The sequence below is a fragment of the Zootoca vivipara genome, chromosome 13, assembly GCF_963506605.1.
Source record: "Zootoca vivipara chromosome 13, rZooViv1.1, whole genome shotgun sequence".
Lineage (NCBI taxonomy): Eukaryota > Metazoa > Chordata > Lepidosauria > Squamata > Lacertidae > Zootoca > Zootoca vivipara.
In genome coordinates this window covers 14626522-14652473 of record NC_083288.1, presented here as the reverse complement: position 1 = coordinate 14652473, position 25952 = coordinate 14626522, and the positions used below count along the sequence as shown (strand labels likewise).

The 25952-nt window shown below is 44.3% G+C and overlaps 1 protein-coding gene across 5 annotated transcripts in view; it reads right to left on the bottom strand.

The window, feature by feature from the left end:
• ZNF385C (zinc finger protein 385C) overlaps positions 1–25952 on the bottom strand; it is a 166324-nt gene that overhangs the window by 52054 nt on the left and 88318 nt on the right. Inside the window, exon 1 of one of the 5 annotated variants that reach the window (XM_035134887.2) lies at positions 17825–17901. The exons of the other annotated variants lie outside the window; for them this stretch is intronic. Within the exon in view, the coding sequence (XP_034990778.1) occupies positions 17825–17834 (10 nt within the window). The 5' untranslated portion in view covers positions 17835–17901. Of the gene's footprint in view, positions 1–17824; positions 17902–25952 lie in introns of those variants that run through there. 5 annotated transcript variants of the gene reach the window in all.

The following is a 25952-nucleotide window of genomic DNA, read 5'->3' as shown; positions in this document are numbered from 1 at the left end:
GAGCCAAAAGGCATCACCAAAGCTACTGCAGCCAGGATGGCAAAGTCCGGGAGCAATTCATGCATCTCAAAATTCCCATAGACAAGCTTAGCACAAAGGTCTTTGTAGGAGAGCTGGTTGGGGCTATAAATACTACCTGATTAAAGAAGGGAAAGTTGTTCAGTGCTCACTCGAGTCTCACCACAAAGGAATACGTCTGCAAAAGGAAGTTCAGTTCATCCGCACCATAGCTCCCAATTTCCTCTTAAAAGTGAGGATAGCATTTGGGATTAAATATGGTGGAGAAAGTATTTATCATTTCCAGAGAGGTGCTAGGGAATGTATCCTGCAGTTTGCACCACATACTCTTTAAGAAAGTATCCTTGAAATGTTCAAATTTTGTCAGGCGTGCCTTTGAACAGCCAGTCGATTCCACACCTTCGTTGCAGAACCGACTCCGTACATTCTGATCCTCACCAGTGCTGCTGCTCATTGAGTTCATTAAGGAACTCTTGGAAGTTGTAGCCATTGGTTTTGATCTGGTTTGGGAGGCTGATGATGGCGGCATCGACAACAGGTTTCAATATGGAGAGGTCAAAGTTCTTTAGTTGGAATAACTTGTTCAGTTTCTGGAAAACGGGCAAGGTGTCTGGAAGCAGCTTAGTGAAAGCAAGGGAACTGAATTTCTTCAACTCCCCACAGAGACCAAATGCCAGTGGATAGCTCTCTGACTCGGCCTCCAGCGGACACAACAAGGCTGGCCAAGAGGCATCTATAACCTCCACAGCTGGCAAGACGGTGTATCTCAGTAAGAAGAGGAAAGCTGGATTTCACCTTAGAAGCACACCACAGTGTCTGTGAATTAACAGGGAGGAATCTCCAGAGTTCCAGCTATGCAACTTAAATGGTTGGCACGCCTTGACTGCTGTGCAGCCCTCACTATCTGGAAGCTGAATGATGCCAAGGAACACGATGGAAGTTCATGGGGGAGCTGGTGGTGCTAAAAAAAACAACAACCCCAGGTTTCTTCGATCCAGTGCACCCGATGTCTCTTCCACCACTAACCCGATGAAAAGTGAGATCTTTAGCCTAAAGCTTGTCCTCATTGTGTAGGACTTTGGCAATGGCTGTCTGGTGTCAGTGAGATGAGGACCAAAGTTCGGGGGAACAGTGTGTGTGGGGGGGGGGGAATGCATATATGAATGCTCTTAGAACAAGTTTCAACTTGCAGAAAACTCAAGTTCTTTAGAAATGAAGGGGGCCTCTTAAAAATATGTAGGTTGTTAACAGGAAAGAGAAATTTCTTCTTTTTTGTATCTCTGATTTCGCTTACCTTGAAGATCTTGGGGTATAGGCTCATCCACGCTTACATTTTGCCCCGTGCTTTCTAGGCTCCTTAAAGTGATGTGTCCAAGCACTCCCCCCGGTGCTTTCCCCATGAAAACTCACTCTTTAATGCTGAATCGGAACAAACAGCAAATAGGGTTTTCCATGGTTTGCTGTTTGGTCCTATTTATCAGTAAAGAGTGAGTATTTGTGGGGAAACCCACCCACCCACAAAAAAGCACTCGGACATGGGCTTTATAGCACAGAACTGTGCCTGGAAATGTGGCACAAAATGAAGTCTGGATGAGTCCTATGTCATAGGGTCATGTGACCATGTTGCCTCCCCTTTGAAAGGTCTTTTGCCTTGCCTAGGGCAAGGATTATGATTGCCAGCTAAACCTTCTTTGGTTTGTGACAATTATATCTAGCAGAGGATTATACCAGATTACACACACATCACTGAAGTCATAGGGAAACACTTCTTGGGGTATGCCGTGATCCCTGTGGGGCAAGGCATTATGTCACCCCATTTTTGTGATCCATACAGGAGGCATTAGGAGACCCAATGCACTCTTCTCCCTTCTCAATATACTGATCTTTATTTCACAGGCTCAAAATATCCAGGTGCACTAAGGATTTTTTAAGGGGGGGGGAGGTAATTACTTTCAGAAAGCATGCCAGCCTTGTGCATCTCACTACCATGCAAAAGCAGGATTGTCAAATTTTGTATGAACTTGTCTCCATTTGCATACCAAAGACTGGCCATTATTGCTCATTTCACCAGTTCCTTCCAGGGAATGCTGCTCCAAGGTCTGGGTACATTTCATTCCATTTTGTTGAAATATTTTAATTACTAACCCTACCCCCTCCCTCCTTTTTTTTAAAGCAAAGTCTGCAGGATAGTGTTTGTGTGTGTGTGTGAGTGAGTGTGTGTGTGTGAGAGAGAAATAGAGAGAAATCTAATTAGCATGTTTATCTTCCATAAAACAGAGACCCTTATTTATGCAAAACAACTGGCAAACGCTCAGGATCTGGTAAATTAATTTGATTTTAATAGGCATGAAATGCTGGTAAAATTAAAAGATTTTCCCCGTTCTTCCTCTTACTCTGAGTTCTCGTTGCTTTGCCTGGATGACTATGTTCATGGACTAGCTGAGAATGTGGAAAAAGAATTTGCTTTAAAAAGGAAACCTCCGTAGTCTATTATGCTAATTTAAGTTGCTTTTCTCATTACAGGGCTCAGTATTTAACTATCATGGGCCTCTTATTTAAAAAGAAAAAGTCTCATTTTTGAAGACTCTTTACAGTTAGCAATTTCTCTCTATGAAACTTCTGGTGTAGGCATATTTAGTTAAAAGCTTTTGGTGTTGGCAAATTTGGATGATTTAGAACCATTCGAATTTGGGTTCAGGCCTGGCCTTGGTACTGAATTGGCATTGGTTGCTCTGATGAATAACCTCTGTAGAAAGGAGGACAGGAAAAATGTGACTTTGTCCGTTTCTTGATCTCTTATGGGCTTTTGATACCATTGACTACGGTATCCTCCTGGATCGCATCCAAGGAATGGGAACTGTGGGAACTGTATTACAGTGGTTCCAATCCTACCATTGGGGCGATGTCCAGAAAGTAGCATCGAGAGAGTGGTTTTCACTCCAACTTAGAACAAACCCATTGAAATTAATATACCCTAGTTAACCAGGTCCATTAATTTCAGTAGGGCTAATCTGAGTGAGACTAACAATGGATACAACCCCTAGTCTCTCACCCTTCTAGCAATGTAAGCTAAACTCTGTATTTTCCCATTCCTCTCTAGCAATGCAAGGCATTGCCTGCCTGTTTCAAAACTGAGAATATGTGGATTAGGCCATTTCTATATTCCACTTCCCTCTGTAGGGTGTTCAAAAACAGTGGCATAGCCACCCCTCTCCCATTCACTAGTAATGTTATTACTTAGATCAGGGGTCAGCAAAGTTTATCTTGCCTGGGCCTGATTGGTCCTGCGGAGATCCCTCCGTGGGCCAGATTGTGCATGCACGCAAGCTTGCGATTTTCAGCGCCTGCGTCTGTGCAGACGTGATTTCCAGCGCCGTAGAAGCGAGTCCCTGCGCCATGCTGCACTGGTTTAGCACAGCGCATGAGTGGGCAGCTCAGTTCGGGGGTGGCTCGTGGGCCAGTCAAATGACCTCTGTGGGCCGCTTCCAGCCCATGGGCCTTAGGTTGCTGACCCCTTAGGTTGCTGGCCCCTGATTTAGATGTACTTCCCCTTGTAGTCCTGCTGTTGCTGATGAAGTCAATACCTGGAAGCACCCCATGACCCTTGACCTTCTCCTGACCTTGAAGTTTCCAGTACCAACCTGCTTGCTTCTCACAGTTGCACTCAACAACAAACCCTGACCCACAAAACGGGTTCATAAGTTTAACATTCCCATTCACTGAGAATGTATTTCTAAAATGTATGTTTAACATCAAGACATTTTATGCGACCAAAGAATATCTTTTCAACTCTGTTCCAGGTATGCAAGTGGCATCATAGGGTAGCAGCATACACTTGACTAACGTCTGGAGTTTAAACATATCTGCTGTAACTTGGCTGCTTTTATCTTCAAGAGAGGGGGGGCCGTGGGGCCCTGTTTTGGAACTTCCTCCTGAAAAGGATTTTGGGCCACACTAGCTTTCTGCTGAAAATCACTGCCCCTTGGGTGCATTAGCTTGGCAGGAAGAACAGATGTTATGTTCACTGCCCATTACACAAGACTGCGGATGTCACAATTCCACCACGAAAGTGCAGAAATCTGTGCACAGCAAGAATCTCAGCCTTGATCCTTTCTTTTTAAAAGCATCGTTCTAGCCTTCACGGCTGCAAAGTCCAAAAGCATAAAGGCAATGCTTTAGCCCAGAGTGGTGGAGGCTGAACAGGATTTCCAATGGTTGCCCCGTAACGTATTCTTGTTTTAAACATTTTAGCCCGATTCTCTGCTAATCACAGCATCTGAAGTGGCTGTGGCATCCAAGACATCAATAATAGCAAAAGCAAAATCAATCATGCATAAAAATGCATAATCACAGGTTGCACACAACTCACAGATTACTGCTTTCCTTGAGTCCAGAATTTAGATTTTTTTTTTTGCTTCTACCGTAAGAAGCACACAACCTACCCTGTAAAAGAAGAAGATCCTAACAGAGAGTGGAAGAAACAAGCTCTCTTCCATTGGAGATAAGGATGCACAAAGGCTAAAGTAAAGGTCCTACTTCGTTGTATGTTCCAGGGGGAGCCCTGGCACTGAAAACAAGAGTCCTTGACCCCCTCAGTTCAAGGGATCAAGAAGAGTGAGAAACAGGGCTGTCTCAAGCAGGTCGGGCGACCTGGCGCCGAGGCGCGGAGATCACTCTGGCGCCCCCGCCCTCGCAGCATGGCTTCCGCACGGCTTTGCCGCACAGCGTCCACCCTGCCGGCCCCGCGCCCTGGCGCCCCACGCAACCGGGACTGCACCTAGAGCCGGGCCTGGTGAGAAAAGGGAATCAAGCATTCAAATGACCTTTCTAGCTGAAAAGCAGGAAAGACTGGAGGATAAATCGAGGTGGACTGTAAGCTACTGCGTAGGAAAGCTTGCAATAGGTACAAGATGATGACATCCATTAGACTGTTAAAATATTGTATATGCTGCAGAAAAGTAAGAAAATCAGTTCCCCACTTCAAGCAATATCTCGGGATCAAACTACAAAGGAAGCTGGAAGATCTGGAATCAAGTACTGTTGTGAGAGGGTTTATTTTTTGGGGTGGGGGACCCTTTTATTCTCAGGCTGTTCTTGTGATGACTCCCCCCGCAACCAACTCTGCTGCCTTACCACCCACGTTGGCAAGAGCAGGTGAGATACAGGTGGGACTTGGAAAGCAGCTGGGTGGGGAGAGGTTGATTGCAAAACAGCCCACAGAAGGATTAAACTGCCTCCGGTGCTGCTGCAATCCAATCTGAAGTAGCAGCCCCCCCTCCCCACTTCCAAGTCTTCCTTCATTAAAGCAAAACATGGGGAGATCAACTGTGGATCTCCCCATGCCACATGCAGTTTGGTCCCACAACAAGGTTAAAAAATATGGGCCGATTCTGTCTCCTTCTGACAACAGCTCAGGCAAAACTTGCTAAAGTACTGCATATTGATATCTTAAAACAACTTTAAAAAAACTATTCCACTGCTAGCTTGATATTGCTATATCTTTGGGGGTGGGGTGGGGGTGGATAAAAAAAACACATGCAACCACATCAATCCCCCAACTTGTAAAGACTGCCTCTTTCTCAAAAGGATCTGAAAACTCCCCCCATTCTCTGACACACCTCCTTTATGACAGATGTATACCATAATAATTATTATTATTTTGCAAAGCTGACACTGGAAAACTTCATTGATTTTTTTAAAATAAAAAAACCAGTAAGTAGGAACAAGACAAAAGTCACAATAAAACGCATACACCCACATTTCATCCATTCACCCCCTCTCCCATCAGAAGAGTATTCCCAATGTGTTTGATCTGCAAAGCCTGCAAAGGTTTACTCTCCCAGTTTTCCTCTGTTGAAAATAAATCAGAGAGGCAAGGGGCATGAAACTCTGCAAACTATGCCCCTGCCTACATGCCCTTTGTAATAAATGCCCCTCTTTCTCTGCAACACACACACCTCTCTATCCGGCTATGGAAGCTGCCATATTTTCACTCTGTGGTTCTTCTTTCTACTGCTTACTGGCAGCTGAAGTGGGCACTACTGGAGCCTAGGCAACTGGGAGAGGGGGGTAGCACAGGGAGAAGGAGCAGAACTTGGAAGGTGCACCATATTTGATTATTCGCATTGCCCACAGAAGCATTAAGGAAAGGTGTCATTTCCAAGAAATAACTGCACCACTCGCTTCAAGACTCCTGAGAGGCCTCAGTCAGAGCATCACTGTTCTGATGAGGATGCTGCCCTTCGAGAAGGATTGCAAGAAGACCCTTGAGAACATGAAAACATTGAGAAGAAAATCTCCAGGTTGTAGCATTGTTGAATAGGGGGGAGGGGGAACCCAACACAATGACGGCCTGGTGTCCCTTGGCTTGGGTGTATGAAAAACTGATCAGGAGGTTAGAGAATGTTGTTTGTACGGAGGACAAAAGGAGCACAACCTATTCCCAGTCCCAAAACACTCCATCACATCAACACCACACATTCAAAGCAATATTTTAGCATTCATGGCTTCCCCCAAAAGAATCCTGGTAATGGTTGTTTAAGGGTTCTGACAGCTGTTAGGAGACCCCTAAAAAAATGGCAATTCTCAGCACCCCAACTACAGTCCCCGGGATTCTTTGGGAGGGAGCTGTTCAAGTGGTACAAGAATGCTTTATATGTATGTGAATACAGCTGTAATGAGGCAATTGTGATGAATACAGGTCGAAACAGAAAACTGCTGCCTGGTTCCAAATTCTCGCTATGAAGACACACAGACTGATGGGAAACTGAATCTCTTTTCTGAATTTGGGTGCTCTTGTACCAACACCAGTCTTGCTATAACTGTTTAAAAAGGTCTCTAAAATCTTAGGTATGTTATATTTTAGATACGTATTTTTAAAACAGCATTTATTATTTTTGAAGGCACTAAGAGAACCACCCCAACCTCTCCTTCCCTGCTCCACCTCCCAGCCTTACCCTTTGCGATTTGTCACAAAAGAGTTTAATGAAATAGGACACAGCGACGCCAGGCTCGGAACTGCTACTCTGCCACATGATGTGGTCATATCATGTTGAGAGTCCGCTCCTTTTCTAATAATGGGCTCCCAAATTCTCAGACCATTCTGTGAAAACTGTGCCCCTAGACCTTGAGCATCAGGAAACAGATTTTTGGGAGGCTTTTGGTTACGCCAGCTTCGTAGAGGCAGAATATGTTTTTAGCCTGCATCACGTGGTCCCCAGTTGCAGCCGGCTCAGTGATCCGTGCTGGTGACAGCAACTTCAGGGTAGCTACGGGAGCTGCTGGCCATATCCTGTCAAGCTAGCATAGAGAAGATGCTGTGTTGAAACAAAGAATGCTTCTGACAAGGATACTCCATTTTGACTGCATCCCCATCTGCCCAGTATGGCCTTGGGTGACTTCTCCTCAAACAGAAACTGCAAGAAGGGTGCGGAAGTGAACATAGGTAAACAGGAAGCTGCCTTGCATAGAATCTGCCCATGCTGCCTGACTAGCTCTCAAGGGTATCTATCAGGCCAGGGGTCTTTCCCAGGCCTTCTTGAAGAGGCCAAGGATTGGAACTGCAACCTTATTCATGCAAAGCACATGCTCATACCTTCCAACATTTCTCTGATGAAAAGAGGGACATCCTATTCCATAATAATAACAAAATTATTATTTATACCATACCCATCTGACTGGGTTGCACCAACATATATAAAAATATAATAAAACATTAAACTTAAAAACCCCCAAAAACCTTTCCTATACAGGGCTGCCTTCAGATGTTTTCTAAAGGTTGCATAGTTACTTATCTCCTTGGCTCAGGGGTTGCATAACTCCATACCCACCAACATTTCTCCAATTAAAATAAGGACATCCTAAGGAAAAGAGGGACATTCCAGGATCAAATCAGAAACCGGGATGGCGTCTGTAAATCTGGGACTGTCTCTGGAAAATAGGGACACTTGGGAGGGTCTGCAATCCTCCATCATGGTTGTAAAAGTGCACTGGAACAGAGATCTGGAAATGTATTATCAGGCTCCAGAATAGTGGGGGGGGGGGTTAAAAAGTGAAAGGATCCTTGCACTACAAAATGTGGTTATGGCTTAGGTGACTTGAAAGATTATTAAATTCCAAGAATTTGTCTATGAACAGCCAGGATAGCTGCAAAGAAGCATTATACCTCTAAATACCAAAGGGGGGGGGGGGTAGTGTTTCACAAAGCCTGCAGATTCTGCTTCTGGATTTCCACTGCTGGAGAAATGATGCTGAACCAACTGGACCTTTAGTCAGATACATCAGGACTCTTTCTATGCAAATTCCAGCAGAAGTACATAGCATCATTACTGGATCCCGGAGAGAAATGGCTCACAAGCTCGCAAACTGAAAAAGAAGAGTTTGAATGTATGTCTGCAAATATTTATATTGGTTTCATAGTACCATGGCAATGACCAGAGGAGGAATGAGTACTGGGAGAAGTAGAGAGAAAAGAAATGTCATGGTGTATCTGCAGTAGCACTACCAGACGCTTTCATTTGCCCCAGTTGCAACAGAACATGTTTCTCCCACATCTGTCTCTACAACCATAGCAGGCACTGTAACTCTCCAACAATCTGACTTCACCTCCAAAGGCACACTCCTCCATTGTCTCCCAAGACAGACAGATACCAACCACCTTACCATCTCCATGAGGAAGCTAGAAACTGACGTTCTGTGAGCAGAAAATCTCTTAAAGATAAGTTTCAGCACCTTTGCCAATCTATAATTCCCATGAACCTTGGAGAAGTCCACACTTCTGCTTTCCCCGTGCCTAGAAAGCATGGGTCCGAGCAGTTTTCTGTTTGCCCCACTGCTGTCCCCAGGAAAACACGCTTTTTAGCGCTGAATCAGAGCAAACATCAATCCATGAAAAACCTGATTGACATTTGCTCCAATTCAGCAGCAAAGGTGGGTTTTCCTCGGACAAAGAAGTGGGACAAGTGGAAGTCTAGATGAGCCCTTGTTGTTGTTGTTGTTTAGTCGTTTAGTCGTGTCCGACTCTTCGTGACCCCATGGACCAGAGCATGCCAGGCACTCCTGTCTTCCACTGCCTCCCGCAGTTTGGTCAAACTCACGTTCGTAGCTTCGAGAACACTGTCCAACCATCCTGTCCTCTGTCGTCCCCTTCTCCTAGTGCCCTCAATCTTTCCCAACATCAGGGTCTTTTTTGAGCCCTTAAACTGCTATAAAAATCAGTGCCAGTTTCTACTGAAAATATGCTGAGTGTAAGAAGAGTAAGTACCATTTTTAATGGGTTGGTCCAAAATTAGTTGCCCTTTCTGGGCTGATGACCAAGGTGAAGCCCCCACATTCCCAATTATTCTACAAAAAAAAGCAAGCACCACAAGGTTTTAGGTCTGAAACCAGGGGTCCTAACTGCAATCAACAGAGCAATCCTTACAAATAATGCTGGAAGCAAACCCTACTGAGTTTCCAAGGTGAGGGGTATAGGATTGCAGCCTCACATTCCACTGATAAGCTCCCCACTCAGAACAAGACAAGTAAGGTAGACAGAGCTTGGGATGCAGGATTTGGAGCACCTGGGTGGTGCCCCAGGATTCAAAGGAGATTAAGTGTCCTTGATAGGCCCAACACATTGCTAAAACCTTCAGCATTCACAGGAACCAATGGACCAAAAATTTGACTCATCTGTGCTGAAGAATGCATCTCTGTGACAGGTACATAATTTGGAACTCATCAGAAGAGGGGAGCAAGCTTAATCTTGACCCAGGGCAGGAAGAACTAAGAAACTCAAAAAGAGGAAAAAGGAAGAGGTAATTGTCCAATTCAAGCTCAGTCTCTTCTTACCCCTGCAGCAATGTTGGTCTCTGTTTCCACCAATTTGTTTTTGTGGGGATGGGGAGGCAAAGAGGGAGAGACTTTGCTTCATGAGAAAGTAAAAAAAGATACCCCCTTCCTTTCTTCCCTGGGTGAAAGATAGATACAGCTCCCATTCTGGGGAGGGTTTAATCTGTAAATTATAACTTTCTCAGTTTGTTACAGCCAAAAGAACTACTGGGTGGAAAGAGAAGGCAGAAGGCAGGCAGAAAGATACTTTGCAATGGCAACGGCAAAATACTTTGAGCAGGTTAGACGCCGTTTCTGTGCTGGATGGTTGACAGTCCAAAGGAATCAGTCATACAAGAGCCAAGCACTCAGATATTATCGCTCTTGTCTGGGGGTTGTTGTTGTTGATGATGATGATGATGATGATGATGATGATGATGAAGCTAAGTTATCTCTGTTATAAAGGAGATTGCTAGGAGCTAGTCAACAGATTTATGGAACACCTTTTCTCAGGATGCCTGTTGAGTGGCTGCAATTAGCAACCAGATGTTCATGTTGAAACATTTCCAATAGATATTCCCTTTGGGGTTTTAAGAAAAGGTGGAAACCCCACTAAGCTAAAATTGCTGTTGTTGTTGCTGCTGTTGCTGCTATTGTTGAGACTTCTGATCTAAATTTGTTAAGATAACTATTAAATGGATAACCTGACTCAACAATAAGGCTGTAAAAATCACATATATTTTAAAGCACCCGCACAAGAATCCTGAGAATTGTAGTTTACCCCTAACAGAACTACCGTTCCCAGCACCTTTAACAAACTACAGTTCCCAGAATTCTTGGGGTGGGGAGAATGTGCAAGCATGCTTTAAATATATGGTCTGCAAACAGCTGTAGGCTTAGGAAGAGCAATAGTGAAACATTGACAATTCTCTAAATAATATTAAATTTCTGGCAATATCAGCGATTCAAAGATTCTGAAGAAAATAGTTTTCTTTGAGATAACATTAGAAAGTTTTGAATATTATCCTTGCCTGGGAGATGATGTATAATGAAATGGGGGGGATGTTTAAAAGTACTTCCCCCCCCCAAAAAAAACCCCAGAGTCCTTTCTGTTGGGGATAATTCAGACTGAAATCCCCAGAAAGTTATTTATTTATGCAACTACTGAGGCTGGTGTTTTGTAAGCCCCCAAATGGAAAACTATATTGGGTATAGTAGGTTGCCTATGAAAGATGTAAATTTGTTCTTATATGCCACAACTGCAGCCAGAATATTATTAGCAAAGTATTGGAAGACACAGAAGATACCTACAGTGGAAGAATGGCAAATAAAGATGTTGGACTATATGGAACTTGCTGATCTGACCGGAAGACTACGCGACAGGGGAGAGGAGAAGACGGAAGAGGAATGGAAGAAATTTAGTATTATAAAAAATATTGTAGAATAGATGTATGAGCAGAATTATAAGCGATTGTGAAGTTGCAGGTTAAGAAAATAAGTGAGATATAATGGAAAATAGGTTAGAATATTATAATGAGTTGTAAAATTGAGAAAAGGATGTTGTAATTGTAATTAGGTTTGGAAAATAAGATATAGAATTTGCCTAGAATGTTATGCAATGAACCACTAGAAGGGGGACTCGGGGAAGTCCCCTACTAAAACGAGGGGGGGAAATGGAATCTATATGTGGTTATTGTTTTTTAATTTTTCCTTTTTAATTTTTCCTTTTTTATTATATGGATGTTATTCTTTTCTTTTTATAAAATTTAATAAAAATATTTTTTTAAAAAAAGAAAATAATTGTGTACAGCTGAAAATGCTGGCAGCATTAAGATAAATTCAACGGTGCAAATATGTTTTGATGGATGTAATAAACTGAAAACTGATTGGTATAGTTTTTGTAAAATATGCAGGGATTTAAGATATGTAAAATGAACCATGGAAAGAGAAGAAGGGAAGACACTGATATCTTAAGGATGTAAAATGAGTATTTGAAATTGTAAAAGAAAATTTAAGATATATATATATATCATCCTTGCCTGGACAGCAGGATTTATTCTCCTAGTCTCCTAAATCATCTCTTTAGGCAAGGTCATTTGATGCACAATGGCTAGGCAAAGCAGCTCAAAACTCATTTTCGCCAAACACCATCACATATGCTCCTAGTTACAACTTCATCTTTGTGGACTTTGCTGCAAAAATTACAGAAAATGCTGGAGGGTGAATATCTGGAAGCATGATTAATTCCAACAGTATTATGCAGAAAACAAAGTATAACAAGACAGAATAATTATGCTAATTGCCTAGATCTGCTGCTCCACAGAAGAAGTCTACCCAAATTGCTACAGGAGAGTTTCTGATTCAACGGGAGCAGAGAGTGGGGGACTGGTTGAGGAACGTAGGGCTGAATTTTAAGGTCCCAAGCCTTTGTTTCTTTCTCTCCCCAGCCCCCTTCTCACGGACTGAGCTGGTTGTGTGAGTGCACTCAGTCGCGTGTCCAGAGGCTGACATTCTGGGAAACCTCAGGAGGTAGAAAATATTCCTTCCACCTACAGCAGAAGTTTAGAATCATTGAATTTTAGAGGTGAAAGAAGCAATCTTGTCCAACCTCCTGCAATGCTGGAATCACAGTCACACTGCTTCATTTCCAATTGGTGCACATCCTGTAACTTCCTGCTGAAATGCCATGACTTTTCATGCCACAAATATTGGTGGGTGAGGGTAAAGGGGTTGTTCTGCTTTAGCTGCACTGTAGACCCTCTGGACAGCAATGTCGTGGTTACACTGGGGAAGCAACACAGAACAACTAATAAAACAGAATAATGAATCCACCTAGAACATGTTGCAGAATACACCTGCAATAAAATAGCAGTCTAAAGGGACTCTTCTTCAAGCATAATTATCAGTACATAGCTCGGTTACAAGTGAATAAAAATGTGTGCAGCAACTACTAACGTAACCTTGCAAACAGCCCGTTGCCAACACTGCATAAGCTTCTGACTTTGCAGATAGCCGTTTATTCTGCACTGCACATTTGGAAGGTTGAAAAAGCAAGATTACCTTCTCAGAATAAACTGTTGGGTGCAAAACACTGAGGGGAAAAAATGGTTTAACTGAAATAAGGTCAAGCAAAAATGTCATCTGGTATTGAAGAGCTAGATTATATAAATGACAGTTTTGTCTAATATTAAGAAGACTGTTTTTATGTACACTGCTTAGAGACGCAAAACATTGTGGTATAGAAATGTGTAACGTGAAAATAAATTTAAAAGTGCCCCTGAAAGGGGGGGGGGCAATGAATTTTTTTGCCTTCTTGGAGAAAGGGAACAGTCCATTATTAGATGTGGGAAAACAACAAGCAGGAATTGAGAATGTTTTAACATTACATGTACAATCAAAATATGTTGACAAAGAAAACAGATCTGGGACACTTTGATCAAATTCCATGCTAGTAACCTTTAAAATGTTTATTCTGCAATGCTGTGTACACTTACTTGAGAGTAATTCCCACTGGGTTCAGTGGGGCTTACTTTTGAAAAAAACTGCATAAGGGGATATGATAATTCATTAGGCTTTATGGCAAACCCTGAAATTTATATTAATCAGATAAAGTTTCAAGTCAGTTCAAGCCTTTCGCAAACACAAAATTAAGGAAACACAACCCTCTAATGTTTCCCACTGTATTTTTTTTTATAAAAAATCAACTTTCAATGCTGTTTTACATCTAAAGAATTTTTATTTTTATTTTTTGCCCTACTCAGTTTCAGAAAATGAATGTCTACAATTATGTCACACTCCTTTCTGGAAATGAGTAAGGAAACTGATAATACTGGGAGCCAAACTGACAACTCTCTTACATGATTAAAATGCATGGGCATGGGGGGGGGGACGACACATGCCCGATATGTTTCATGCCATCTTCACATCTTGTGATAGTGAACTGTGGAGAAGATATGGGATTGTGTATCTAAACATTATGTACTTGTGCATGCAACATGGCTTTCCTGCCCTCTTCACCCACTACAGCCCCTTTAAACTGGTCCCCAAAGCCACTCCTGGGGGTCGAGGGACTCTTAGGAAAGGCCTGTGAGAAAAGCTACAGCACAAGAGCAGAACCTCTCAAAAGCAAACAGGGCTCCCACTCATGGCAAGCTACCGCTATCTAATTTTCTCTGATTCTTTCCTTCCATTACAGCTCCTGAGGTTTCATCCAGGCCTGTTCTGAGCATCTCCTTTCCACTGGCCAGGGGCAGGCATTCTCATTCATATATATAGGAAAGGAGATGCTGAGAAAAGGCCTGCAAAAAGAGGCACCACTGTATCACTAGACTGATATACATTAAAATATATGGTTTTTTATTATTAATATTATTTTTTGAGCTGTCTGATTGCATTTAATTGAAATATCTCCTTAATATATGGTAAAATCTGTTCCTTTTTCCTTGATCTTGCTAAAGGAGGAGCTTCTTTGTTTCTTTAAAAAAAATAGCTTTATAAGCAATGACAATTTTTCAATCATTGCAATTCAGTGTATTTTCATATACTAGATATTACACACAAACACGATTCTGCTACCTTACTATTCTAACCAAAGAGTTCTTAAGCTTGTATACCAATGCAGCAAATTACTCTGGCCTGGTTAATGACACAGGGTTATCTACTTTCATTCATTTAGTGTGCATTTTGTATTAATTTGTTAAATGATGTCATTGGACCCTTGCTGCAGATTTCTCTAGCTTTCTTGAGAAAGGCTGATCAGATCAGCAGCATTATTTCAAACACGCATGCACCACTGGTCTAAACGCAAGGGCATCAATATCGCTTTCTACAATATGCTCCATACCTCTTCTGCTCTTTTAGCAACCACAGCGCAGCACATTGCAAACTTTTATATTTCGAAATGCCCCTATATAATCATCCCGATCAAAAGATCAGAAGAGCAGGAGACTGATGGATACTTCATACTGCTGTATCCATGATTGGTGTATGACCCAGGGGTGGCACATAGCTCTCTGCTGGGGAAAATATAGGTTTCCAGAGGCATCGTCAGATTGCTGAATTCATATCCCCTCCCCTCCGCCCGGCATCCTGTTCCTGTATTTGAACACTTAGCACAGCAAATCAGTGCTTGAAATTACGTTGTTATACATACAGGCTAGAGAAAAGGAATCCAAAGCTATTTTTCAATTTTTTAAAAAATTATAACAGAAAATTACTTTGTTTCTTGTGTGTGTGTGTGTGTGAGAGAGAGAGATAAAATACAGACCTTTTGTTCAATTGTAAGACTATCTTTTAAAATGCGTTCACCACAAATCATTCCCTCCCCACCAACAAAGGTCATTAATGCTGTATTGTGGTCTTTTTAAATAAGTTTTTAAAAATCTAATACGACAAAAAGGGAAATCCCCCCATTTTGGATTTGTCATTTCAGCAGGGGAAAATGTGAATTCCTCTCCCCCCCCCGGGTATGTTGCAGGTTATGTTCTTTTATTTCCTTCAAAAGATCTGGGGTATATTGTTTTTCTGATACGCTTCCCGACAACAAGGGAGCAAAGAGGAAACCAAAGCAAACAGAACCTAGCAAATATTTCCAAGATATATTATCTCAGCAATGGTTCCTGCATCCCAGGAATATGAGGAAAGGCTGCTCCATGTGAGACAAGGGCGGGCGGCACGGATTACATTTCAGATTATTCGAGAAATTAAAGCGACCCATGCGAGACAGCTGACATGCAACGCTGCCAGTGAAAAATAGCGCCGTCCAAAAGGGCCCAGATGAAGAAGATGGTTGACTTTCTTGGGACTCGGTGACCTTATAAATAGGCACACACGTATACAACAACTGGACAGATCCGAGCAAAATGAGCACAGAGAGAGAGGGATTGGGGTGGGTGGGAGGAGAGAATTTTATTTCGCTTTCTCTATGTCACGTATATGCAATACACGTACACCCTTCAGAATGGCAACTGCCTCTCAAGACTAACAAGTATAGCAAGAAGATGGACCGAAATCTCATATCATGAAAGCCATATCAACCACACAAGCGAAAGCTAAAGGTGGTACTGGTGCAAAGACTGCTAAACAATCCCCTATTGGCACATGTATGGGGGAGAGAAATGTGCATTGCACCTCCTTAGAAGCTGCCCTTTCAGCAGTGCCTGCCTGGCCACCAAAAGCAGAGGAATCCAAAACGGACCCCAAGCTGTTTAATTGTGTTTTTGCCAGTGCTTTATCTCGTTCCCAGGTTTTTGTTGCGTGTCTGTGCACACACGCACATATATATGCACTAATCCATGCTGCGGAATTGCATTCCATCCCAAGCCAAGTAATCGATAAATAATTGCAATTACCATCACCAATGTATAACAGCCCTCACCTCAAAAAAAAAAAAAAGCCCAGAAAATGCCGCAAAATGCTCCGGAGCTGCAGAGAAAGCAAGAGAGCAAAGGGTAAACTGGTGGCTCTTGTCTGCTTTCGTTTTGATTTCTCTAGCACAGGACTAGAACCTGCGTTTAGCCAAACAAAAGCCCCACTCAAACCCTACTTGTAATCAAGATGTGGGGAAAGACAGAGAGCGTATGAATGTGTTTTTCACAGAAGAGGATTCTGGAAAACAAGGGTGCATCAAAAGTGACATAGCTCACTTTGTTTTATGAGGAAAGCATGTTATCAAATGGAGGGGCATAAAGGCAGTCAATGAATTCCTGTGCTCATCGCAGAATTCTTTTTGTCCGTGCTGGGGGGGAAAACAGATATTTCCCATATATTCCTCCTTAGATTTTTTTTATTTTTTAAAACTGAATTCATCCTAGATGAGGGGGAAATGGTCCATTTCTAAATCTGGCCTGGATTATTAAATTAATATTTGATCTTATTTTAGTTTAGAATCATGCATAAACGGCAGTTATTTTTAAAGATGCTGCACACATTTTTTTTGCAATTGAATCATTTCCTCACCCTCTTTAGAAAATGGGAAGAGGAATGATTGGGGCTAAGGCAGAGTGCAGAAAGGAAATAGGACAAGGATCCAAAATAGGGGGGGGGACGGGACGAAAAGGAAAATGGAAGAGAATGGATTCTGAAGATAGCGTCTAAGGTGCTCACAACATCACTTAGGACCAACGGAAACACCCACAAACATATGTGAGCTGCTTAATTTTTTCAGTTGATCTGAACATGCAGACTTGATCTAGCCAATATTTTCACCTGTACTCGGATCAAAACTCCACTGCGCCCTGCAATGAATCGCCTTGCAAAAGGCTTTTTAAGGATCTGGCAATTTGCCATCAAAAGTGATGCAGGAACATTCACAAAAGTGATACAAGAAGACAGCCGCCACCGTCCGTGGGAAAGTCAACTTGGGTTGCCCTTAACATGTAAAGGATGGCTGCGTGAAATGCACAAAAGCTAGGCTCAAGGAGAGCATACGCATCTTAGAAGTGGAGAACGCCTAGACTTTGCCAAACAGTTCAGGGAAAGGTGCTCATTTGCGTATAACAGCCAATATCCTTCCACTTCTTTTGCCTAGGACCCTTAGACAGTGCAGAGTTACACACCTTGATTTAGATTCAACTACAACAATGTCCTGGTTTCAAAAAAAACTCCGATGATAGCTCTCTCCGCAGCCGGCTAAAAAACCTCCACCCTCTCTGCCTACAGGATGCCACTTAAACCTTTCCTAAGGCTACTCCAGGACTCTCTTGAGCCTTTTTTTTTTTTGGCCTTGTATAAACCCCCCCACTCTGGCGGCAATAAGGTGAAGCAGGTGAGGGGATCTATGCCCTCCTGGGCTGCCAAAACCTCTACAATCACAACAACTCACACACGCGCACACACCGGGGAAAGAAAAAAACACTCACCTCCTAAATTAACACGCCACTGTTTTCCATTGGGATGGCGGGGTTGGAAAAGGAGGAGGAGAGGGGACAGAGACACATGCAATTCGCACAGTTTTCATCCAAAGTAGGAGGCGGTGAGAAGAAAGTTGCGCGGCACTCACCTAGCAGCATCGCAACGGGGCTTGGAGAGCTGGCCGCTTCTTCGGGTTTGCCAAAGCGCCGCTGTGTGCTGCTTCTTCCCCGAGACGCGCGCCGCGCAACTGCTGCGCCAGCGCGCCGCCACCACCCCCCCCCTGCGCGCGCCGCCCCCCGCCGACCACTGCCTCCCCCTTGAGCCGATACACTTACACCTCAATTAAAAGCTTAACGCTCGGCTGATCAGTGCCCTAAAGGAGGGAACGGCAGCCACGCTTTCCCAGTTGCTGGCCCAAGCAGGACAGATGGAAAAATTAGCCTCCGTGACTGCTCTCAGCCAGAGGTCCGCGCAAACAAAGATGAGGTATTAACATCGAAATTGGGTGGTGATGGTGGGGGAAGCGTGCGGGAGGGGGGCGGGAGATGAAAGAGGAAGGGGGGCAGAAAACACCCCCCCCACACACACACACTCTTTTAGCTTCTTTGAAAGCCGAAAGAACACAGGCAGTATTCTTTCGCCACTAAAACAAACCTGGCTAAGAAACACTGCCAAAAGCAAAAAAAAAAAAAAAAAACCCAACAACTTTCAGCCGCACACACGCACACTCCCACTCAAAATACTTCATATGTCCTTGTGATTTTTTTTTAAAGCATTCACTGGCACTTCAGTTCAACTGGACACCAGTTAACAGCTGTTGATGGCCTTCCTTCCCCATCTGAAAGCTCAACTTGCTCATCCTTTTGTTGTTGTTTTAATGACTGGAGATCATGTGGCAATGAGTTCCGCTGCGTAATTGGGCAGCAGTGCCTTTGAGCCAATGGCCCACGTGAGAACTGATGACATCCCATGGAGTAACCAAATGTCTATTCAGCCATGGGCTTCGTGGGTGGCCTTGGGGATGTTTCGCCCACACCTGGAACCTCATTTCTCTCTCAATTTGTAAAATGGAAATACTGAAGAGTTTGGAGAACTAAAAAGCCCCCACAATATTTTGTGATATTTTGGTTAGCCTAATATGCTCTAATATGGGCTTTGGAGCCTCTCACAGGGTTGATCCAAGGATGAATGAGAGGCGAGCCCAAGAGCACTTTGCACATTCAATGTTGTATGAAATTATGTAATTTCAGGTCACAACAGTCAATGGACTGTTGTTTGAAAATGTAACCAAGCAGCGAGTCAACTTGCAAGTGGAGTTTTAGATTTGGTAGAATAAGATCTGGGTTCAAATCTCTGCTCTGCCTTAATGCTCACTGAGGTCACATTTACATCACGTTTAAAGCACATGGTTTCTGCCAAAGACTATTGGGAGCAGTAGTTTACTCCCCCAGCCCCCACAGAACTGCAGTTCTCAGCACCCTTAAAACACTAAAGTTCCCAGGATTATTTGTGGAACCATGTACTGTATTTTAAATGGATGGTATGGATGCAAATTCAGCTACCTTGGGTAAATCACTGTAACCTCACACCTGTTAGGATTATAGGGGATATCCCTCAGTTACGAGGTTCTAGTTTTGCACCACTCCTAATGGTGTTGCCAAATCCACCCCTTTATTTTTTTTCACGGAGAAACAAAGGGCTGCCATTTTCTCCTACTGCACTTCGGGTAAAAATCTGCTGAGTCCTCAGGGCGGCCTACACAGAGAGAGACTACTCTTGTGCAAGAATAGACAGAAACAGAATCATAGTTGGAAGGGACTCTGATGATCACCTAGTAGTCCAACCCCTTGCAATGCAGGAATATGCACTTGTCCCATACAGGGATTGAACCTGCAACCTTGGCATTATCAGCACCATGCTCTAACCAACTGAGCTATCCAGCTCATGCTGTGGTGTCTCTGCAACATGGAGGTCCTTCTTAGCCACCCACACAGTTCTCATCATGATTCCAACGTGTTATCCTATATAATAATATGCAAGTGTCTCTGCGTCCAGTATTCCCTGTGTCCCTGTGTCCACGCTACTGTGCATGTGCCCCACGAACACAGGGATTGGACGCAGAGACAGTTGCTCGCGCGCCCAGGACACTCTCGTGGAAACTGGCTCTTGTCGAGGCTCCACAGCCAGGTCCCGCCATGCCGAGCCTCACATGCCCACCGCTGCCGCACTCCTTCCCCGCCCACCTGCGTTAGCAGCCGCTGCGGCGGGAAGAGTTTGCGGCTCTTTCCCCACACCTCCGCCTCTCTTTTCTCGGCCGGCTCCCTCAAGCACCGGCGCTGCCATTGCGGCCGCAGGGAACTCCGGCACTGCCAGGCAGGAGCCCCGCCTCACGTGAGGGGAGCCTTTGCCTCAGAGGGGAAAGGCGGGAAGAAAAAACGCAAAGAAGGAAAGAGGGCTCCGCACGGTGGAGGAGGAGAAGGAGGAGAGGGTAAGGAAGTGTGCGGGGGTATCTTCCTTCCTTCTCTCTCTCTCTCCCCCCCTCTCTCTTTCTGCGTCTCCCTTCAGCTGCGCCTCAGTCCCAGAGGCGGGGAGCCGGAGTCGTCCCCCTCGCTCGGTCATGGCTGGCGGCCCGCCCTGCTCCTCGCTGCACCCCACCGGGCAGGTCTACTCGGGAGGAAGCGGGCTTCAGAAGGCTGCCTCCCCTTCTTCTCCCAGACGCAGCAGCCAAGCGCAGAGAGGGAGGGAAGGCTGCGGCCCCGCCACTCCTCACATGTTCTAGCGCCCGTTTACTGAACGGGCTGAATGACACTAGTATAGAATAAATGACAAAAGGAATGTTTTTTTTAAACACGCAGCATCATAAGGCCTGCTCTGTTAAAAGGTGTAATAGTAGCAGGTTTGTGGATGGGGAGGTGGAGCAGTGTTAACACGGGCCTTTAACAGTAACCTGACATGGACAGGTAAACCTTTCCCCAACCATCGGCCTGTCTCCATGCCAGGAAAAGCATCACCTGCTATATCAGGATGGTGGTACTAAAAGCCAAAGTGTGACTAAAGGTGCTGTGTCCAAGCTTTGCCAGCAAACCTTGCCCTGTAGCAACCTGCTTGGAACAGTCCTACCAGTGGGGCGAGGAAACTGGAAACATATCAAGATGCTAAACCTATCAAGAGACCTAAATATGTATGGCGTCTGGTTGGGTTGTGCGTGTTTCTGTTGAGTATCATTGAAGAGTCCATAAGCATCTTGCATATGGTTCTTTTATTTTAACTGCTGCTCAGAAATACCTGCTGCAAAGTCCCTGCTGTCTGTCCGCCTGCCCGCATACTTTCTTAAGACCTCTTTAACAAATCTGGAGGAGACTGACTGACCGATCCATTCCGGAGAGGGGGAAAAGTAATTTGGGTAGACCTAATTCTTGGGTCAACCAAGATCACTAGCTTCCCCAAGCAAATTTTCTTCGCTTAGTCATTCCAGGGGCCATAGGAAGGGGAGCAGGTTGATCGAGAAGAAGATTAGGACCCAAATTAATATAGCTGAAAGAAATGTCTCTCTTCCTCTCCCCGCTCTCCCCCCTCCCCGCCTTTTGCTGGCTCTGTAACCGGAGAATCAGCAATCAGAATAAAGACTCAGGTGTTGAACCAGGGTGGGGGCAGGGAGAGGGAGATATGCTATCTTTCATCAAGGAAAGGCCAAGGAGCCAGCCTCTGCTTTCTAACAGTGGATACAAACTTATGCACAGCATTGCTGTTTTGGAAAGGAAAGAGAAAAGGCTGCAGACAGAGAAAATATAGTGTAGAAATCAAGAGGTCTGGCCCTGTCTTTCATTCTCACATGCTCCGCATTCTGATTCAGAAACACTATCCCCATGCTAAATATTAAAGCTGTCAATCAAATCAATTAAGTGCTTTACAGCGCAATGCTAACCATGCCTACTCAGAAGTAAACGGTACGAGGCTTAGTCCCAGGTATGTGGAGCATTTGAGTCCCACAATGCTTGTACACAGCAGACCCCACAGTAGAGGCATTCCTTAGCTGCTACCGTGTGGCTGTGTGGCGTCACCTCTACCAATGAAACGCAGTTCCTGGATGAGGGATGACCCTGGCGCTGCAGAACGGAACAGGGTCCTAGTGCCTCTGAAGGGCACTTGAGGCACCAAGCCCCTGCTCTGCCTCGCTTACCTCCCTGCTCTCCCCTGAGCGGTGCAGCTGGCGGGCATGCAGGAGGGAAAGAGGAGGCCGCCGTGCAACTCTCCCACTTGCTGGGGCACCCTGAGCATCCAGCGCCCTGGCGCAACGCGCCAGTAAACCCAAAGGGAAAGACGGGCCTGACTGCAATCCTGTACAAGCTTACCTTGAGGTAAGATTCATTGTCTACAGTGGGACTTAATTCCAAGTAAGCATGCTCAGGGAGGACAGTGTTGCGCAGAGTTAATAACCTAATCTAACCAATCAGTTGAACATGCTTCTGCGAACGGATCTGCTGTACCCAGGGCTTCAAAGAGTTCTGTACAGCACAACTGGGAAAAGGGAGCATCAGAGAGGGCACAAAACGCTAAGGGAATTCTTGACAGCTTTCAATCTTGAGGGTTAAGAAGTGCAAAACCTATTGAACAAAAATGCAATGTTTGATAGCAAACAAACACACTTTGAAATCCCATTTTTCCTTTTTCCTTTGCTGTTTAAAAAAAATCTGCTTAGATTTAAAATACATATGAGCATAAGCAAAGAAAGCTCTGCTCTCAGATTTTTTTTGGGGGGAGGGCTTTCTTTTTAAATAGAAGCATTGACTTCTCTGTTATCAGATGAAAACCACTGGTCCATCCAGTGTCCCCTTCCCCTAATCATGCAGCCGCCCAACCAGCTAACGGATGTGGATGCAGAACAGGTTGCTGAAAGGCAAACATTCCTTGGCTATGAATGAATTACCTGTGCTGTTAAGACAGGGGCAACCTGCAAGAAGTCAGGCACGACCAGTCTCTAGCTCAGTGAGAATGTCTATTCTATATTCTGCTTTCTATTATTAATTGGCATGATGGACTCCTCCCCCACTACAGTTGTAAAGCTAGCATACATATCAAAGCTACGATTTATCACCAGCTTCTGCTGTTGTGAATGGTCCCTGTGGTTAACTTGTATACATTTGAGCTTTGTATAAAAATGTCACAGACCTACTGTGTCTCTTGTTTTTCTTTTGATGCTACTGTTTCAGAACTCACACTCTCCATACACAGTCGTACCTTGGAAGTCGAACGGAATCCGTTCCGGAAGTCCGTTCGACTTCCAAAACGTTTGGAAACCAAAGCATGGCTTCTGATTGGTTTGCGGGGTTCGGGTGCCAAAACGTTTGAGGATTAAGCTGTTCGAAAACCAAGGCACGACCTGTATGTATTCTTATTTATTGTTACTATTTATTAAATTTGCATACTGCCCTTCATCCGCAGATCTCAGCATAAAAGTACAAGGCAAAAAGCACAAAATAAATAGTCACAATAAGAATGAAAACAAACCAATAATCCCCCTACACACACACACACACACACACACACACAATAGAATCATAGAGTTGGAAGGGACCCCATGGGTCCAACCCCCTGCAGTGCAGAAATCTCAGCTAAAGCATCCATAGCAGGTGGCCATCCAACCTCTGCTTTTAAACCTCCAAGGAAGGAGAGTTCACAACCTCCCAAGGGAGACCTTTCCACCATTGAACAGTTACAGTATATTGTAATATTAATATTATATATATTACTATATTTATATAGTATATTATATATATATATATATATTTATATAGTATATATTATATATATTACTAGATTTATATAGTATCTGTCTAGTATCCTAGACAGCATCTTAAAAAGCAGAGACATCACCTTGCCGACAAAGGTCCGTATAGTTAAAGCTATGGTTTTCCCAGTAGTGATGTATGGAAGTGAGAGCTGGACCATAAAGAAGGCTGATCGCCGAAGAATTGATGCTTTTGAATTATGGTGCTGGAGGAGACTCTTGAGAGTCCCATGGACTGCAAGAAGATCAAACCTATCCATTCTGAAGGAAATCAGCCGTGAGTGCTCACTGGAAGGACAGATCGTGAAGCTGAGGCTCCAATACTTTGGCCACCTCATGAGAAGAGAAGACTCCCTGGAAAAGACCCTGATGTTGGGAAAGATGGAGGGCACTAGGAGAAGGGGATGACAGAGGACAAGATGGTTGGACAGTGTTCTCGAAGCTACGAACATGAGTTTGACCAAACTGCGGGAGGCAGTGGAAGACAGGAGTGCCTGGTGTGCTCTGGTCCATGGGGTCATGAAGAGTCGGACACGACTAAACGACTAAACAACAACATATTTATATTATATTAATACACACACACACACACACACACACACACACACTTATGTATGTATCTGCCCAACTGAGAGCAACAATCTGTGTATCTGATGACATAGACTCCAGCCCACAAAAGTTTGTTTGACAATAAATCATTTTTTTGGTTGCTTCCATAGTCCGGCTCTTTAATCCAGTGGGTGGATACATTGCTTTCCCACAATTCTCTGGAAGCAGAACTGAAACAGAGGGTTCCACACAAGCACTTAATACAATAGCGGTCACAATCCAGCAATAGCCTTTCCCTGTGGCTAGAACCCTCCTTGGTTTACCCACAAGTTTCATTCAGCATCCCTGCAACAACAATCAGAAGTTCTATCCTCATAGGTATAGCCAGTTTTATTGCTTCCAAATGAACACGGCTGGTGGATTTGTGATGAATATCTGCTTACTTACCCCTTGAATAGAGTCTAGGTTTTGCCCTTAAATTGGTAATTTTTTGTTCCTGCAATTGAGGGTGGGGAGGGACTTTCCTCAAATTCTTTTATTTCCATTGCTTGTAACGAAATAGTACTATTGCTATTTACCCTGTTTCTCATATTTTAAGACATACTCATAATATAAGCCATAGCAGGATTTTTAAGCATTCAAGGAATATAAGCCATACCCCGAAAATAAGATATAGTGATAGGCGCAGCAGCAATGCCGGCTGCAGCAGGAGGAGGAGAAAAAAAATAAGACATCCCTTGAAAATAAGCCATAGTGTGTTTTTTTGAGGAAAAAATAAATATAAGACGTGTCTTATAATATGAGAAACACGGTATAAGCAAACAAACAACGAGGAAACTGCCCTCTGTGGCAGCAGAAACTGACATTAGGGCAAAAGAGACAGCAGGGGCATCTTACATATAGAGACTAGTGGTGCGGGCACCAAGTTCTGGAGGGCGCCAGGGAAAAGGCAGAGGCTGGACACGGTGCGCACCAGCTCGCCCCCCTCGCCTGCCTCTGCCATGCCGCACCGAAGCATCGCCGCGTCCGGAGCCTCCATCTGCCGTGGCCACTGTGGCACAAAGCGGCCAGCTGAGCCGGGAGGCGCCATGTCCAGCATCCACCTCTTCCCTGCCGGAGGAGCCGCCCTCCAGCCGCTGCCCCCTCCTCCAGCCCTGCTGGCAGCGCCGTCCTCCCTAAAAATACTCTGGGAAACGGGTGCGGGGGGTACTGGAGGGAGCTTTGCACCACGGCGCCAGATATGCTTAAGACAGCCATGACAGACAGCTCAGTCAGCAGAGAAATGCTTTCCTAACTGTGTCTTGCGACACGTTAAAGTGTGCTGGCTGCAGCGTGTAGGTATGTCGTGAGAATGTTCCTTGCGCTCCTCCCGGGGCTGAGAAGGAATGAGTTTAACCTCCGGTTTGCTAGTAAAACTGAATTACTGTGTCGCAAAAGGATGCACGTCTAAAAAGCGTGTCACTAAAAGTTTGGAAAGCTCTGCAATAGAGCATGAGACTCTTAATCTCAGGGCTGTGGGTTCGAGCCCCATCTTGGGCAAAGACATCCTGCACTGCAGGGGGTTGGACTAGATGACCCATGGTCCCTTCCAACTTTGCAATTATATGATTTTATGAATAAAACCACTAATTTCCCTAACAGTGCTCATCTGGAACCAGCTGTTTTTGTCAAGAAGGAGAAACAGACTGAATTGAGGAGTGTTCAATAGCCATAATAGTGCTGTCCTTTCTACACTAGACGGCTGATGTTGCAGTTTTGTTTTATTATGTACAAAACAATGCTTAAGTAATCAAGAAGCTGGGGTGGCTGGGACGCAGGAGGACAACTCCAGACTGTAACAAAAAATACTGGACTGCAACGGCTTGACAATATTGTCTGGATGCTCTGTAAAAAGTGAGTTAACAAAGGATGATTGTTTCAGAGAAAAGGGCTGGTCTGG